The sequence below is a fragment of the Triplophysa dalaica genome, chromosome 3 (assembly GCF_015846415.1).
Source record: "Triplophysa dalaica isolate WHDGS20190420 chromosome 3, ASM1584641v1, whole genome shotgun sequence".
NCBI lineage: Eukaryota > Metazoa > Chordata > Actinopteri > Cypriniformes > Nemacheilidae > Triplophysa > Triplophysa dalaica.
Window position 1 is genome coordinate 1,698,389 of NC_079544.1, and position 18,955 is coordinate 1,717,343.

General features: G+C 39.2%; 1 protein-coding gene across 1 annotated transcript; it reads left to right on the forward strand.

The window, feature by feature from the left end:
• Positions 1-391: 391 nt before the first annotated feature.
• mmp14b (matrix metallopeptidase 14b (membrane-inserted)) lies at positions 392-12,985 on the forward strand. The gene is made up of 10 exons (XM_056742565.1): positions 392-899; positions 7,300-7,448; positions 7,883-8,005; positions 8,330-8,637; positions 9,300-9,461; positions 9,576-9,742; positions 9,830-9,968; positions 10,099-10,249; positions 10,335-10,450; positions 11,131-12,985. Exons 1-10 carry the CDS (start codon positions 822-824, stop codon positions 11,589-11,591), a joined length of 1,854 nt encoding a protein of 617 aa, XP_056598543.1. The 5' UTR covers positions 392-821; the 3' UTR covers positions 11,592-12,985.
• Positions 12,986-18,955: the final 5,970 nt, after the last annotated feature.

The window sequence follows — 18,955 nt, forward strand, 5'->3', positions numbered from 1 at the left end:
CAACGCTTTCATTCAAACAAAGGAAAAAACTAATGAACTACACGGCTCTACTACAACCGAACTACAGGAACACATGCAATAACAATAACTTCAATTCAGAGTCATTGACACTTGTTCACTTTGTAATAAATGCATTATTTTACAAGTTTTGCTCAAGCAATGATTTGACCGATCATGTAAATGCCACGAACAGATGGCGAACACCAAGTAAATGCAACACCACGGGTTCAACTGGCAAAAGCTCAACAATAGTTTGAAAAGGGGAAAACCTTTGGCAGATGAAGTCTTTTTTTCTAAGCACACGGACGAGCCAAGAAAGCTCAGCAGAGGGTTGAGCAGTCAACGGGACGGGCTTGTGTTGAAGAGGAGGGCTTTGGCATCTTTTTTTGGCAACACCTCTCGAGCGACCACGTCTACACCCCGGAGAATGAGGCTGCTGTGCACATGAGGCAGAAATCTGAACAAGCTAACGCAACGAAAGAGCAACAGGACAAAGATCAACACATACGACTTCACGGATCTTTGCTTGTCTTTGGACACGGTTCTCTCGATGCAACATTCTTGATCTCGGTGCATAAAGTAACCGGATAGTGGGCATGTAGGGTGAATGCGATTCAACAATAATCGATAACTGTTATTGTTTACATTTTGATAACCTTGCGCAATCTCTCCTTTCCTTCGAGAAGTTACAGTTAGCGCCGCTTTTAATCACTTACGAGTTTTATTTTCCAAAGCGTTATGTTTCGACAGTTACAAAGATCCGCCAATCTTTATTAAGAGTTATAAAGGTGTTTTTAACAAAAGGACCGATCGGCTGAAGAATGACGTGGAGAGGTTTAACAGAGCTGCTGCTCATCTGTCTGTGCGCGCACACGGCGTCGTCAAACGTCAAACCCGAGGTGAGTATCTTTAACAATATGATATTACTCTGATAATGCACATCTGTAGTGTACTGACCAGAAGAACACGCATCAAGAATATAGATAAAGACTGAGGTTTGTATTGTAAGGGATTTAATGAAATTTTAACATTTCTAAAAAATCAGTGTTGGGGAAGTTACTCTAAAAAAGTAACGGGTTACTAATTACATTTTCATTTGCGTAATGAGATTACCGTACAAATTGCTCTCTTCAAAAAGTATTTAATTACTTTTTACTAATAACTTTCTATATATCTCATATCAACCTTGAAGAAGTGATTCAAGGATAGACATGAAACGGCTAATTTATTCAAAAACATTTTATAAAACTACATAAGGTAGTGCAAGTATTACAAATGTGAGAATTATACATTAAAGCACGGATTTTAAAGTTTGTCAATTTCGCTATTGAACAAACATGTACTACACAAAGTATTTAGTTTAATTACATCATAGGTAACTGTTATTAAATTACAGGAAAAAATAGTATTCCCTTACTTTACTTTTTCAAGGGGAAAGTAATTAAATTACAGTAACTAATTACTTAGTAACTAGTTACACCCAACACTGCAAAAATAACCGTTTTTATAGGCCTACTAAATATGAAGGAATTTGGCTTATTTAGACAAAATCATGGTGGCCTAACCATAGTTTAATTATAGTAACAATGTTATTAGTTGTATTAAAACATTTTTTGTAAGAGATACAAAAATCACTTAAATCCGTAGGTGGTGGATAAAGATCCTGTCAATGATAAAAACCATGAATGTTGCATGCATGTCAGGACACGTGATCTTTGATGTCAATGCAAGTTTAAAAAACGTATAATTATGTGTCTTTAAATGTAAAGGCGTAATGGGTTGAATCTCACTAAACCTGTCACGTCTCGACAAGGCTTAACCAAAATATTAAAATGATAATAACTTGATTTTAGAGACTATAAATGATCCATTACAGTATTGTAAAAAGTAACACAAAATAAACAAATAGCAAAAAGGACATTTGTATTATTGTTATTTAATGAATAATGAACTTAATGTGTTAGCATTTTTGCGTTGACAATGGAATTGCAAAAAAATCCATACCATTCAATACATATTACAGTAGTATAAATTAAAGTGTAATTACGCCATACAAAATGTTTGCAAAATACATTTTCTTTCTGATTTCTGTGGTGAAATGTACATGAATGAACATATTGTGGTGTACATTTGAGATTAACCTTGAAATACATTCGACTTTATTGACATTACAGCACTATCATTTTCAAATCACGTGTAGTCCCAAGGAACCATGGAAATTTAGAAAGGATTCTGTTTTGGTTATGTTTATAATGTAATGAGCCTATTAAGATCATTGAAATGATTATACAGAAAAGACTCCCTTGGCTGCAGTCAGATTCAGTGACAGATATCTGCTGAGTGATCCAAGTAAACACTTAGAACGTTGGTGGGTAGTCGAGGATTCTGCAAGAATGTGAGGAAAAGAGACCCCAGGGATTGAAAGATGCTGAGGAAGCACACGAGCGAGGACCACGGGAAAACAGGACGAAGAGAAAAGTCATGACTGTAATGTTGTGGTCAGGGGTGGACTAGATATGCTGAGGATGAGATTGCTGGAGATGTTTTTTTTCTGCTCTTGTAGGCTGAAGAATTTAATAGTCAACATCTGTCCTTAGTTATGTAGTGTAGAGACAAGGCGGAAAACAACCTTGTGAGCACTTCTCATTCTGGTCAACTCCAGCACACAGGAAGTCATCACAATCCTCCAGGAAGTAAATCCTTATGTCACAGACCCCTTGCACACCTGTGATATGAAGTGTATTAGTGTTTATATCCACCTTCCTGCGTTGTGAAAGTCGCAGGAAAAGTAAACTGTGGCTGTACAGACCATGACACTTGGGTTATTTTTGGTAGACTTTTTGTTAGTGACTGAAACAGGCATAAGTCATCTGATGAATGGTACTGCAGAACGTCCAAGGAAATGCGAGTTTAAGGATACGTTACGCATCAGTGTACTTCATTGCAATGTGCATTCGACCACAGATCCCATGTCACATCCTTAAAAGAACAGAAGTAGAGGAAATTGGCAGGGGATTTTTTGAACAGATGTGAGATAATGCCAGGTAGTGATGGGAAGGGGATTGTTGACTGGGTGTTTTAGAAAAGAGATAGGAAGCAAGTGGGACTGATCTCTTCCGCCAGGGAAATGTGGTGAGTTGTGAATAATGGACGTGGGCATAAAGAATAGAAGTCATTGTAGGCTGTGACGGTGATGTCATTGAAGGAAGACTGAATGAAAGGCTAAACTAGACTATAAATTGTCCACTTCCTGTGTCGCTTATGACCAAACATCCCACAGATCTTTGAGAATGTCTTGCCCTTTTTTTCTCTACATCCATGTTACGTACATTCAAAGGTTTTTTATTTTAACCGACAGGCCAGGCATAAAAAGTTTATAAACAACATCTGGTGGAAAACGATCAGTGTATCTTCAGTTCCCCTCCAACCACTAGAACTCATGGAAAGAATATCATGACATCAATATCAGCTGCCTTCCTCCTCACAGAAACACTATAGTTGAGAGATCTAGAGATGCCAGAGAAGTATCAATGCTCTGCCTGTCAATCTGAAACTTAATTTTTGTGATTAAGTGATTATTACACAGCTTTTAGGTGAGACTTTACCGTGAGGGTTATCTGATTCAGCAGGACGAGACTACTGTATTATAATCATATCATATATAATCTCAGTTGTGGATAAAGATGTTGATACATCCAGCCAGCTCTTAGGGTTCATTGGGTTAACATGAGAAGCTGAAACACCCATGATTTGGATTTACTACACGTTTCCTGTGTATCTCTGAATGAAGAAATGAAGTCAGCAGTCAGATGTTTCACGGCGTGTATTCCAAGTTGATGTTATCCTACAAAAACATTTTCAGAACTTCCTGTTTTGTCTCACTCCTTCCTTCTTTTCACACTTCTTTTTGTCTTTATCATTTACAGAAATTTTGATGTCTTCTTCAATCTTTTAATCAGTTCTATCTCAAGTTGTTCCTCACTGCAGTTGTTCCTCTCGGGCATTTGTGAATAACACTCAAGTCTTCTACAGCACAAACAAAGCTTCACTGTATGAGGAAAAGACGGCTGCATGTGTGAAATAAAATGGCCTGGAATGTGATAGATGAAGTAACATGTAGTTAAGAACAACTGGAGACCATGTGCGATGTGCTGTTGTTGTGCAACGCTGTTGTGTCTGTGTCTGTAACTAAACTTAAATTTAACTTAACTAAAGTTGACCGTTGCTCAGCTCCCGTGGCATCACGGGATAGAGAAGTCTCCATCCGATCCACACTCACGAATCTCGGCGGAAGCAGTAGACCATCCCGGGTGTTTCTCGCCTACTGTTTTTTGCATACTGAGGTTTCGGACGTACTATTCATGACTCATACTATTTTCACCTATTATAATAGGCAATTTCCGATGCAGTCTAAGTATATGTACTGCCATAAATAGCCTGATAAAAAAGATATCTGACATCTGCAACACTACTGTAGTTTGGGGAGGGCTTTCTGTTTGTCAACCATTGGAAGACTAGAAACAGGCATTATAAATAAATCCATTTTCTTTGTGTACATTAGTGGCTCTGAAATTACATTTCAGCGTGAAAACGTATAATTATACAATGACAGATTGCCGTCTTGTGAATCTGGCACAAACACACTGAAGTGTAGCCAGTCATTCCCATAAATCCGATGTGTCCTAATAGCGTTAAGGCCTGCGGGGAAAATCATTTACCTTTCCTGTAAAACTTTAAGAGCGCTGTTTTTTTGGGAAAGAATATAGGGCCTACGAATAGGACAGAATGGACTGTGAATAAGTTTAGTTACAGACACAGAAACAACAGCATTGCACAACAACAGCACATAGCACATGGTCTCAAGTTTGTTCTTAACTACGCGTTATTTCATCTATCACATTCCAGGCCATTTTATTTCACACATGCAGCCGTCTTTTCCTCATATGGATATAACAGTGAAGCTTTGTTTGTGCTGTAGAAGACTTGAGTGTGAGTCACAAATGCCCGAGAGGAACAACTGCAGTGAGGAACAACTTGAGATAGAAATGATGAAATAAAGATTGAAGTAGAAATCCAAATTCTGTAAGTGATAAAGACAAAAATAAGTGCACAAAGAAAGAATAAGCGAAACAAAACAGGAAGTTTTGAAAATGTTTTTTTAGGATAACATCAACTTGGAATACACGCCGTGAAACATCTGACTGCTGACTTCATTTCTGCAGCCAGAAATACACAAGCAGCCAGAGCCGGACAAAGCACTTCAAAATCATGAGGAGCCTCCGCCCTCGAGACTATTTACATGGGGAATATCAAGAAGACAAATCTATTAATGTTTTTCTAGGATAACATCAACTTGAAATACAGTCCCTGAAGCATCTGACTGCTGACTTCGTTTCTGCAGCCAGAAATACACAGATAACATAAAAACAGCCAGAGATGGGTCTTGTGATCTGCACGTCTTTCAGCGGCTCATGAAGGCCATACGACGGCCCAACAGGGTGTGTCCACATTGTTGCCCTCCATTCCTGCAGTCTCTTGTGAGAGAGAGAGTGGCGGAGGAGGTATGGAGGGAAGGATTATGGGATAAGGACTCTGTCTCTGAGGTTTGAATGGTATTAAACAGAAATTCTCTGGGAAAAAGTCAACGACTGACTGACAGTGGGGTTTAACTGGAGACATGCACCGTCTCTTGGAAGACGGGACAGACAGATAGCATATCACTTTTCATCACTTTATCATCATTATGTAGCTATGCAAGCAAACGGTGCGAGCAGATATTTTATGTATCTTTTGTGGGTTAATGAACCTGCCCTGTTTAAAAAGGAGGAAATACATCTTCAGTCTCAAAGGAAGGGAAGGTCACACACATGATATATAATAGTTCTGCTTGTGCAGCAGTCTATACTGTAGAGGGTTTTTGTTTAAATAAAGCTCTTATGTTATAATACTTTGAGGCTTGTCGTTAAATGAACTGAGGAACGAACACTGACCAGTCCCTTGAGTTTCAGTGTTGGGCATTTAGCACAAGAGCATCTTGTTTGGTCAATTCTCATCCACACTCATTTAAGCTGTTTATTCAATGTCAACTGCCAAGTATGCTGTGTGTTGGATTTTCTTCTGTACTTTCATAATACAACTTTTATGGTTTTGAAAACATAAATAAACCAAAACCAAAAAGAAATATTTTGTATTTATTATCTTTATTAAATTCATTTCACTTTTGGCCAATAATCAATGTAATTTTGAAGTGGATATTTTTGGTTTGCGTTAATTTTACGTTTGGTTTGAAGATTTTAAAGTTAACCATTACATTTATCAGAGGTGTATAAAAGCTGACATTTTAGCTGAAAATTAAAACATTATTATATCTAACAGTTATAGAAGAAAACTTTAATCTGTGTTGGGTGTTATGGATGACTGAGTAACTAAATAGTGTAATATATTTGAAGAGTTGGGTTCTAAAAAGTTTTGTTTTATTTTTATTTATTAAATCATGTTTTTTTATTGTCCATTCCAATTAATATCAATCTAATTGCAATTGGTTTGTTTTGCCACAATAACATACAAAAAACAGCTAAGTAACACACTAAAGACATGATAACATAATAAAAAAAATGATTTTACCAAAATGAGATCTCATTTTGGAACCAAATTCTTCATTTACAGTTACATATGCACTTGCAAGTCATATACTGTCATGATAAATTACATATCTAAATTAAGTTGAGATGCTTTAGACAGAAGAATGCAATAGAAATGCATTCATTTTTGTGGAAATCTGTATGAAAGTTGATGTATTGTAACATTTTAATCTTCCAAGTTGCTATAGGTATTAATGTTTAAGATAGTATTTCTCTGATGAATGTTTTGTCTTATGGTTGCATGTGCTTTCAGAAATATTTATTACAGCTCATAGAGTTGTTTTCTTGTTAGGTCTAATTGTTAAAAGCAGTTTATAGAATTTGTTTACATTTTAATATTTAGATATGCTAATTGAAGCTTCACTTAATTGGCTAAACTATTGCATTTAAATTTTTACTATTTAAACATTTTAGGACTTTCAGGTATTTCATTTCAAATTGGTTGGGTCAAGATTGATGTGAATTTTAAAAACGTTTTAGACAGTGAAATGTAGTCATGAGGTGACCATTGAAACATCTGTTTATGAGCCCTTTTTTTGTATCAAACATTAACGTGAAACACGGTGTACAGTACAGAAGTAACTAACTTAACAACACTCTAACAGCAAAATCATTTTTATAATTGTTAACACAAACGTTCTTTATCCTCATATCCTAGGCATGGCTACAGCAGTACGGTTACCTTCCACCTGGTGACCTGCGCACCCACACCGCCCGCTCCCCTCACTCCGTCTCATCTGCCATTGGTGCCATGCAGAGATTTTACGGCCTGCAAGTCACTGGCCGTCTGGATCATAACACTCTAGAGTAAGTAACTGGTTTACAAGACAATTACTTGTATGAAATGAAAGCGTAGGCGTCAATCTGTGTAGGTTAATTAGAACAGTTCTGTATATGGTTGCATTTCAGATGTTGAATTTAATTTGCACCTAGGTGATATTTTTCCAATTTGCTCTCCGCATATTTTGGGCACCCGTGGCCAACTCAGCAAATTAAAGCGCTTATAAATATAATAAAAAAAATATCTTGTGCAAAAAGATTTTTGGCCATCACTGGTTGTTAGTCGTGGAGGGAGAGAATGGAAAAAGAGCATTGTGTCAGCAGTTGTTCAACGGTGTGCAGTGGTGCATGGAAGATGTAGACTTTATGAGGACAGAAATTAACGGCCGCTCGGTCCAGAGGCACTGAAATGAAATCTGTTGTGCGGTGGATGATCTAATGTGTTGGCCGGTGATTGCCAGGGCCATGAAGAAGCCCCGCTGTGGCGTTCCAGACAAGTTCGGAGCAGAACTAAAGAGCAACCTGAGAAAGAAGCGCTACGCCATCCAAGGACTGAAGTGGGATAAGAATGAGATCACATTCTGGTAAGAGACGACTTTCGCTCAATTCTGCTGGATCAATAAAGGCAAAATGATTTTTGACTGTATTTAGGATGGTTTAGACCCAAACCGTTAACAATTAATCAAGGTTTGCTGTCATAAACGGTTAGATATGGCGGTGGGTTCACTTTGGTAAATACACGGCACACTTATGGAAAAGTCATCTTTGGCCTACTATAAGACTCTGGGCCAAAATTCCTGTGTGAATCGTCTGTAATGTAAATCACTCCCCCCTCTATATATTTCTTATTTTCCTGTGGCCTACTTTTTCTGCTTGCCTCTTCAATTCACCCTTTCTTATCTTCTCAGCATACAGAATTACACGCCGAAGGTTGGGGAATATCAGACGTTCGAGGCCATCAGAAATGCCTTTAAAGTATGGGAGAGGGTTACGCCTCTACGATTCCGAGAGATCCCGTACAGCCACATCAGAGACAAAGTCGAAGACTTTGCAGATATCATGCTCTTCTTTGCTGATGGTTTTCATGGTGATGCTAGTCCGTTCGACGGCGAAGGAGGATTCTTGGCTCACGCCTACTTTCCAGGCAATGGAATTGGAGGGGACACGCACTTCGATGCAGCGGAGCCATGGACCATTGGAAACAGTGACTTGTTGGGTAAGGACTGCAGAAGAAATGAAGCAAATCCTTCAGACCCCCCAGAATTTTTTTGTGTTTGACAAACATGTTGATGTGTTTGGTGGTTCCTGTTCAGACGTGCATGAAACGGTGCAGATAAGCTTTGAACTGCCTGTTTTGAATATTTGTTTGAGTAAGCAACAGACATGTCCATGCAGAAGGGTTGAGCCCGGGGCCTTAAAACAGCTTTACCTTTTCATGATTTTAACTCAAAAGCTTTGCCTGCTGTGGACCGAATTCTTGTATTTAACCTGTTTAGCAGAAAAAGTCCCAAGGCCCTGATGATTGTCAGTCATCCTTTGTTATTTATCCTTCTGGCTGACCCAAAATAGTTGTTTGCAAATAATCAAGTCAACATGGAGTCTGCTTCCACAGAACTTGAGAGAAGATTCTTGCCGAATATTAACACAGAGTTCAATGCAACCAGCATTACTTGCTTATTTGCTCATTCAATATTCAAGAAGTGAGATCAAGAGTGTGATACTCACAGCTGTCAACACATTTGACCAAAATTTCTGCCGATTCCCCCCCTAAATAAGTGCAAGAAATGCCTTCATCTGTGCCATGTATCGTTGTGTGCAATATGCAAATACAACAGCTTTCTGAGGTTGGTTCAAATATTTCCTTGATTTTTCACTAAGGTAATGACGTGTTCCTGGTGTCTGTCCATGAACTGGGTCACGCTCTGGGCTTGGAGCATTCCAATGACCCCTCCGCCATCATGGCTCCCTTTTACCAGTGGATGGACACCGAGAACTTTGAACTTCCGGAAGATGACCGCAAAGGCATCCATCAGCTTTATGGTAAATAATCAGTACAGTCTTTGTTATACGATTACCTATACTGAAAACCATCCTTCACTGAACACATTGGTCGTTTATAGATGTTAAACGTCTTATTGTCTTTGTGCTCGGCAGGACCAAACACCGGAAGCCCTCCACGACCACCGGTGAGCCCCCACACGCCATATGACGAACCGTACCCTACACCAGATAGACCAGAAAAACCTACCTTTGGTCCGGATATCTGTGAGGGCAATTTTGACTCCATTGCCATCTTCAGGGGAGAAATGTTTGTGTTTAAGGTAATTTTGAATGTTCGTGTATATCAACAGAGGTACACACATTCTGATAAAATGCATAATGTACATTATTTCTCCCCTCTCTTTTAGGATAAGTGGTTCTGGCGTGTCCGACATCAGCGGGTGTTGGAAAATTACCCCATGCCAATTGGACATTTTTTTAGAGGTCTGCCTACAACTATCAATACTGCTTATGAAAGAGAAGACGGGAAATTTGTCTTCTTTAAAGGTATTAGAACACTTCATTCCATTTATTTAATTGGGAAAGTGGGGTGGACATTTTTCGCCTTGTAGGACTTTTTAGGTGGTCTACATGTTGCTCCAATATTCTAAAGCGTTTTGTCATTCCGGGTTTTCAGGTGACAGGCATTGGGTGTTTACCGAGTCAAACTTGGAGTCAGGTTACCCGAAGACCCTGAGGGAGATGGGCAATGGTCTTCCAAGTGACAGACTTGATGCAGCTCTCCTGTATACCCCTACTGGCAACACCTACTACTTCAGAGGAAACAAGTCAGTAGCTTTAACATCTCATGACATGAATCGCTAAGTTCAAAGGGAACTTCTACCTTTGAAACCATTTCTTATCTTCAATCAGATATTATCGTTACAATGAAGACACACGGTCGGTGGACCAAGACTATCCCAAACCTATCAGTACATGGCAAGGAGTTCCTGACAACATAAAGGCTGCCATCATGAGTTCAGATCAAAGTAAGCCTTTGTTATCAATTTTGTCTATCCAGGAAGCAGTTTTGACTTTAATTAATAAAAAAGGCAAAAGAGACCACTTCTTACTCTGACATAGTTCGTAAAAGAATGAACAAAGAACATTTAAATGTACAATGGGGTTGAAAGTCAGCATTGAAAGTCTGGTGTTTAAAAATATCAAAATGAAACCTTGACTACTCAAATAAGCACATTTGTGACCATGCTCAATCCTGAGGTCTAACATCATTGCCTTGCTTGAGATTCTGTTTGGAAGATACACAAAAATAGTTGGGATTACATGGACCATCAAGCTCTGTGCAAACATCTGTGAAAGTTAATTGTATAAAGTTTGGCATAACGGCCAAATGAGGACTTACTACACTATTAAAAATACTCAAATTGGTGTATCGTATAGTAAAACATTTCACTTAAATTGTAATGCTCATCATATCGTTTGTAATGAAACAATACAGGGCTGTGGCAGAAGTTGTCTTTAAAACGACAGTACTGTCAAAATAGAGCAAACTGACATTACAGTGAAGTTGGCCATATCCATCCACATCTTTGCCCAATACAAGATATGAAACCCCTGGTATTAACAGTTGTTTTACTGAAACAAAGCCAGTATGTGCCAAAGAGTACTGCTATTGTAAAGTCCTGATTTTCCCCTCTTGAATTCACAGGTTATACCTACTTCTACAAGGAAAACAAGTACTGGAAGTTCAATAATCAGTTATTAAGAGTCGAGCCTGGATATCCCAAGTCTGCCCTTAAGGATTGGATGGGCTGCCCTAATGAGGAGCCTAGAACAGGTGGAGGAGGTGGAGGAGGAAGTGACCGCGACCGCGAACGTGAGCGTGATCGCGAGCGAGAACGCGAGCGTGAACGTGAACGCGAGCGAGAACGTGAGCGTGGACGCAAGGAGGACGGAACTGATGAAGAGGGAAAAAAAGAAGAGACAGAAGTGATCATAATTGAGGTGGAAGATGCACCCAGCAGCGGTGGAGGCGCGGCGGCCGTGGTTGTACCACTCATGTTGTTGGTGTGCGTGATCTTTACGCTTGGAGCGCTTCTGTTCTTCCGCAGATACGGCACGCCCAGACGCTTGCTATACTGCAAACGCTCCCTACTGGACAAGGTTTGAGGAGAAGACGGAATCAGAGAGGAGAGGAAAAGATTGAGAATGTGGAAAAGGGGACATGTTGGCGAAGCAGTGCAAAAACGAGAAACCAAAGTCTTAAAGGGTTCCTTTTTGTTCACTTTAGAAATGATGCCACTCAGACCGATCTCTGCCATGTTTTTATCTTGTAATTAAGTGGTCTTAAAGTTTTCCTTTCACACCTGTGCCGAACTCTTCCCGCACGCTGTAGAAAGACAGGGTATGTCACGGTCATCTGCCCCCTCTTCTCTAATCTTCTTTCTCTTCCGGTGTAGCCAGTGACGCCAGCTCATCGCTGTTTGTTTAGCCATTTGTAAATGTCATTTTTTTTAAGTTGTGATCGTTGATCGTGTATGTCTGACTCATTGTGAATTTTTTTACCATTTCTCTAGAAAGCAATGCTCAGTTTTCATTGAGATTCATTCTGCTTGTTGTCACAAATTGGAGCAGTCTCCATAACACAATAAGTACCAAATGAATCATGGTACAGTGTGACCATGCTGTTTTTAAATGTGGTTCCAGGGTACAGGGAAATATCAGGGAATTTTACAGTTGTTATTTCCAGGATTGCAATGAATCATATAATGAATACTACTTTCGAAAAACTTTGCGTAAGAATTTTTTATGGAAATGCATGGGTCAAAAGCTTATAAATACACATAAATACATGACTATGGTAACCATTTAGCAACATGCACCATGTACCATCTGAGACCACGCTATTCACTGTACCATGATACTGCCATTGTACTTTTTTGTTAGGACCTCCATCTCCACAAATGTTCACATTTTGGCTTCTTAAAGGTCACTCTGCACACTAAAACCACACAGGGCTGCAGTCCCTGCAACTCAGGTTTGGTAACAAAAGTCCATTCCAAATATAACTGATCCCACTAACAGCCTTTAGAAGCCTGCATAGGCCGAGCTGTCTGTCTGTGTCCTTGAGTATGGCTTTATATTGTACTGTATTAATTTCTAATATTGAAAGTGATGATGTCATTGTCATTATGACTATTACTATTGTTATTGTTCTCCATGTCAAGAATGTGTCTTTTTTTTAATCGATCAATTCTCATTAAAAACGTCCTGCTGGACAGGCAATAATGTATGTCTTATGAAGTGGCCTTAATCCGGGGAAAGTGAATGGGTGGGTTTGTATTTTTCAAGTGAAATAAATTTGAAGAATGACATGTTCACTGCTTGTGTTTACAGTTATTTTAAACTTGTGGTGCTTTTTGTTCAATTGGAAAATAAGGTGAAAAAACGACAACAACAATAATAATAATTGAGTGATGATGAACATTATCTAGAAATAAATTGTGCTTGTTTTTAAAACCCTTATAATGTTTAAATCAGAAATAAAGTATTCTGTAAGTTTTCTTCGCTGTCAGGTTTTCATTTTTTGGCTCGTCATTATCTCTGAACATTTCTAAACCTGCCGGGAGGAGATCCGTCATGCATGTTCTCCACTTAGTCTCCTGTACAGAATGAATGTAAAGGAAAAGTAGGTTTCTCTATCCTGATCTCCATCTGCTCCTCTTAACCTGTATCCGAGGCCAAGCCTCTGTCATATTTTCCAAACCATTCTTCAGTCCCCTGTAAGAATCCGAAATCAAATTGTGGGACAAATTGTGATAACGCAACAAATCTAATCTCCTGTAAGACCCCCTCCATCACTCGCTCACGTCTTTTGCAAAGCAACTTGTTTACTTCTCTCATTCACGTCTTTCTCTTCCCTCCTGCTGGCATTCGGAAACTCTTGGCCATATAAGTGGGACGGAAAATACAGGCCAGTTCCAAGGATTAAGTGAAACCAGGAATTATTATAATTCTGTGAACCCTTTGGCACCGTTCATAAGGAAACATATCTCCATTATAATGTGTGTGTGCATCCTTGAGAATAATTACACTTCCAGATACTGATCGAAGAGAAATAATACGTTTAAGTAAAAATGACAGACTTCATTCTATATGTATCCACTATAGTAGATAAAGAAGAAGCGCAACAGAATGTAATTTCTCTCTTTGTGCAATGGATGATGTTTTGGCTCTCTGGGTCTAGTCACGAGGCTTTGGGGATGAGGGGGTGGGAGGACGTTTGGAGGCCATGATCAAGGAGAATTCCATTAAAAACATCTGGAATCCAAAATGCCAGAAGACTGCCGGAGACAGAGGGAGGCGAACGCAACTTATCTGTGCACATCCACACGATATGACATGAAGCGTGACCTTTCTCAGATCATCACACCTGTGTCCAAACATAAAAGCGCAGCGTGATATGCAAGACGCACATGAGCAAGAGCATATGTTCAAAAAGTGCTGAAGAATGAGCTATTTGCGATCTAGCGCATCTTGCACGTCGTTCAATCGGAACATAGCGCCACGCTATATAAGTATTTCAACTTTTTTTAGGCGAGTTCAAGCTTTTCCCAGCTGATTCTGCAGTATGAAGAACAACCTCAGCACTTTCTGCTCTGCCCACAATTCTCTCTCTCCAGGCAGAAAGACGTTTTAACTAGGCTAAACTAAAAACATTAAGCAGCACACCACAAAGTCTTTCTCCAAAAGTTTTCTCTAGATGCATAACAGACTTGCCTAAAATCAGTTTTAACTTCAGAGTTTGCTTGTACGGGTTACATTCAATTTACATTAAATTCATGCATTTGGAAGATGCTTTTATCCAATGCGACTTGCATTGCATTTGTAAGTATGTGCTATCCCTGGGATCGAACCCATGACATTGACGTTGCAAACATCATGCTCTAACCACTGAGCCACAAAAGGAAAGGAAATGTGGAAAACCTGTTTTTCCATGACCTGCACATGATGTCATTTTGCATCACTAATGCAAAGACAAGAATGTACACGTGGCCTCATTATGCATCAAATCACAACACGATCTCAAATGAATTCGTAACAAAAAAATGTATTGTAAACATTCATAAACACTTTATATTATCTACATCAACAATGTTTTGCTAATTTCAGTAGTGAATTATCACGATATAAAAACAGTACTGTCCTGTATTTTACCTGTGGGCAGCGTGCTGCTAAAGAAGTTTAAGCAGAGGAAATTGTTTAGGATTTATCGGGGAAATTGAATTATCGGCCGATACAGATAACATTAAAAATAATAATTGATCGTGCATCCCTACTTCAAAACTCCAGTGAGATTAGGCTGAAAATCCAGCAAAAGATTAGATCATCATACTGTCGGGCTGAAACTCGTATCTTGCTTATATTTTGGACATGATGTCATCTACATCACTAATGCAAATACAAGAACGTACACATGGCCCCATTATGCATCAAATCACAACACATTCTCACATGAATTCGTAACTACATTAAACAAGGTGGCTAATTCGTATAAATCAAAAAATGCTCTTATAATCGTACGCTTTTGTACGACTCGACCAGTGCGAATTTATACGAATTAGCCAAATAATAAAATACTTCAAGATAGGTGATGCAGAGATATGTACATTTTGGCCGATAACGATAACCGATTACTCTTTAACACTGGAAGCCCATTTCTGATATATGGCCGATATACAGTATCTAAATATTAATTTAAAATTCCCAAAGACTGAAACAAAAGGCAAAAAGTGGACAACTGCTTTAATTTGAAAACATTCACTGCAGAAAACAAGCCGACCGTTGGTTCTCTTATTCCCTTAAAAATCGTGTACCTAACCTACTTTACACTAGGTAACGATTTTTATACCTTCAAACTTTTCTGCTGTTTTTTATTTGATAGATGTTCTTCCAGTGCAACCCTGAAGTTCTTAATTGCCAGACTAACAGGTCTCAAGACAGAAAGCATTCAGACAGCAGTCTGATACAAACAATATGCTTTTGTTCCTATAATTTACATATTCATACATCTACATATTGCTAAAAGCAGTAAGTGAATGATCACGACATAAAAACAGTCTTGTACTGTATTTTAACTGTGGACAGCGCGCAGCTAAAGAAGTTTAACCAGACATAATTAATTATGATTTATAGGCTGTAATATACCGGCCAAAATTGTATCCTCGGCCGATGCTGATAACATTAAAAATGACAATTTATCGTGCACTCCAACAACAGATCACATCATCATACTGTCGGGCGTAAAACTCGTATCTTGCATTTTTTCGATGATTAAATGATGTGATGTCAAATTTGACATGCTCTTTCTAATGCTTTTCATTGGTTAAATATGTGTTAAACCGACGGACAAAAATGAAGGATGAGCAACAATACAAATTTATGAAAAAATGTAAATAATGCAAAATGAAGATACAAGGTTCCTCCCCAACACGAGAGTTTGCACATGTGCTAGTAAACGCTTTTATCAATCTAGGTAATGCTGAGTGCGCTGGAAATGTCCATAAAACAACACAGGCACCTGCATTAATGTGTTGAGCTATGGGAAACATGTACGTCTACATTTCAAACAGGGTGTGGTGATGTGAGCAGACTGGAGTTGTTTTCCCACAATGCCAGACAAGGCAAGGCAAACACAGGTTGTAGGAAGTAAAACAATCGGCAACTCTTAACTCTTTAACATGGTGTTTTTCCCTCCTTGCTTAAAAGGCAAACGTATCCAAACCGGGCAGGAAAAGACTCCCCACGAGGAGCAGCTGAATCAGGCGTTTACCCTCCCCCTACCTTAACCAAGCCCAGCTACCCTCAGTCTGACCCAGTCACATCCTCCAGGAAACCCCCCTGCTTCAGCTCGGGCCTGCGGCGGTTTACTGGACTGTTTTCATCACCTTATGACTTTAATGACTGGACTGCCACATCACAAGCGTGAAGTATATGTTCCTCTCCGCGTCTGTCTTTAATATTTCCCTTTTACCCAGTGGTCCCTGTGATGTTGCGTCGCAATAGATCCACCCCTCCTCCAGCAACTCTAAGGCACATATGGTTCTCATATGCGAGTCCTTGTCATCACAAACTCCAACTCAAAGCAAAACAAGCAAGGAAACACACAAAAAACATGATGCGCAACTACAGCTCCGAGCACAAATGTAACGCACAATGACTGAAAGAGGCTTCAAGGTTTTGTGTGATAAGCGGAACGGCTGAATGTGTCTTTTCGCAAACAAGAACCCTGAGTTTTTACAGCTTGAACCGAACGGGTTTGGGATAACAAGAGAAAGACCGGGTTAGGAAAAGTATGAGAAAGCCACATCATAGGTGGGCTTTGAAAAATGAGCTGGCAGTCTTGTGGTCTGTTTCTCCAACTCCTGGTGGGATGGACGAAGGTCTGCTGGAGATTATTGCTTACATGAGTTAAAATCTCTTTACACTGTTCATTCATCAGCACTTATCACACAACTGACAGGATGTGGTATATTGCTCTTAACCCACGGCTGGACGTTAGGTTATCCTTACGTTACCTGACGAGCCGTGTTTTAACCTCTGTAGTGCGGTCACTGCTTTACTTCCGGCTCAAGTTTGACCCACAGTTTTGTTATTATCCAGTATCGTCATTACTCAACCTTATGTTGTTCCAAATCTGGACATGCTGGTATTTTGAAATGAAAGCAGTCTGGCACATGTGGTCACTGTGTTGTATGCATTAGAGGAGGGTGTTTATTCTTCAGAGTTAATCGTTACTTATTACTATATGACACGCAGCTATGAACACAATAAACTCTCGCGGTTAAAAACGCGCCTGTCGCGACTCACGAGCCGATCGCGAGACGTCACAGACTCACTGGCTTGAGGAAAAGAGCGCCAAATTGCAAAGCGGGGAGTATGGAAGCCCGTTTCCGCCAGGGTTGGGATTTTTTTTTTGAATTAGTAAGTCATAATAATGAGATACTAAGTCGATATCGACTTAGTATCTCATTATTATGACTTACTAAGTCATTATTTCGACTTAGTATCTCATTATTATGACTTACTAATTCAAAAAAACATTCCCAACCCTGGCGGAAACGGGCTTCCATAGGGGAGAGAAAGAAGCGATTAAAGTTGTGTGTGTAGCCTATTACAACACAACATTTAAGGCGCATTTTTGCTCAGACAGAGATTAAACCGCAATGAAAGGAGAACAAGAAGAAAGCTTCGGATGCCATAAAATAATTCAACTTCTGTGACTAAACGTTAAGCGCCCAACAGGAAGTGATTTTTTTCCAACCCACACTTTGATTAAAACGTCATTGTTCGTCAATTTCTGTAGGTAATATGCATTAATTCGCTTTATAATATTAAAATATTTATTATATAGTATGTATTGTCATTATTTGTGTTAAGTTTTCTTTTCGCGCCACGTCCGGTGTAGACACGGCTTTAGCGATTTTATAACACTAATTTCATATTAACGTGTTGTTTAACTGTTTATCCTTGTGCCATGTTTTGCTCCCAAACGTAAAATGTAAAAATATTTTTATTGTTGTTTTTAATTAGGCACGGGACGAGTCCATGTTTTTACAGCTGTATAAAATGCACTTAACCTGAAACAATTTTAAAAGATTGAACCCCATGACATGATCTCCAAAACCAAACAAGCCCTGTGTATATTGTGATTTGAGAATTACTTTACTAAAAATAAAAAAAGCTTCTGCAATTGTCAAAGAAAGAGAAATTCTGCCTATTATAGTTAATAACGGAACCGGAAGTGCTAAAACTCGCTTTAGGTTTTGTTGTTAACTGTTTTATAAAAACAACCAGGTACTCGAATAAATCAAAGCTGAAGAGGTTGCAGGCACTCCGTTAAAACTGCAATATGTACTAAAGAAAGGCTCAAAACCACTATTGTAAAAAGTGAGATGTTGCAACAACTCTGTATGACTTTTTTTCTTCCGCAGAACACAAAAGATATTTTAAAGAATGTTGTTTTAACCCAAGACGGGCAAGGTCCATAGTACGCTCACCCACGGAACTCGCTCTGAGTTAGAAGCGAGGTACGAACTGTAAGATGGGTGGGTGGGAAACAAGGAGGACCCCCCTATTTTTAGTGATCAAACATCAAGATATTAGGCATCTAATGGTAAGTCTCAGTCTGACACACACACGCATGTATATGTTATCTCCGTGGGGACAGTCCATAGGTGTTATGAGTTGTCTACTGTGCAAACTGTATATTTTATCCCCTAAACCTAAAGATTGTAGTAAACTTTTAGCATTCTTCGATTTTCAAAAACTATTGTTTTGTACAATATATAAGCTTTGTGCCCATGGGGCCCTCAATTTTGGTCCCCACAGTGACACGGGTCCCCAAGAGGTTAGTGTGCTTTCAGGTTTAGGTCCCCACTAACATATAAAAAGTCCACACACACACACACACACACACTAAATGTCTATAGCTCTGGGTAATGTATTCTGAAAAGGGTACTTGGACAGTTATA

Excerpts from the sequence above, each read along its gene's own strand:
- mmp14b (XM_056742565.1), top strand. The coding sequence starts at position 822 with ATGACGTGGAGAGGTTTAACAGAGCTGCTGCTCATCTGTCTGTGCGCG. Across the intron at positions 9,743-9,829 it reads GAGAAATGTTTGTGTTTAAG|GATAAGTGGTTCTGGCGTGT; the intron begins GTAATTTTGAAT and ends CCTCTCTTTTAG. Across the intron at positions 9,969-10,098 it reads GAAATTTGTCTTCTTTAAAG|GTGACAGGCATTGGGTGTTT; the intron begins GTATTAGAACAC and ends CCGGGTTTTCAG.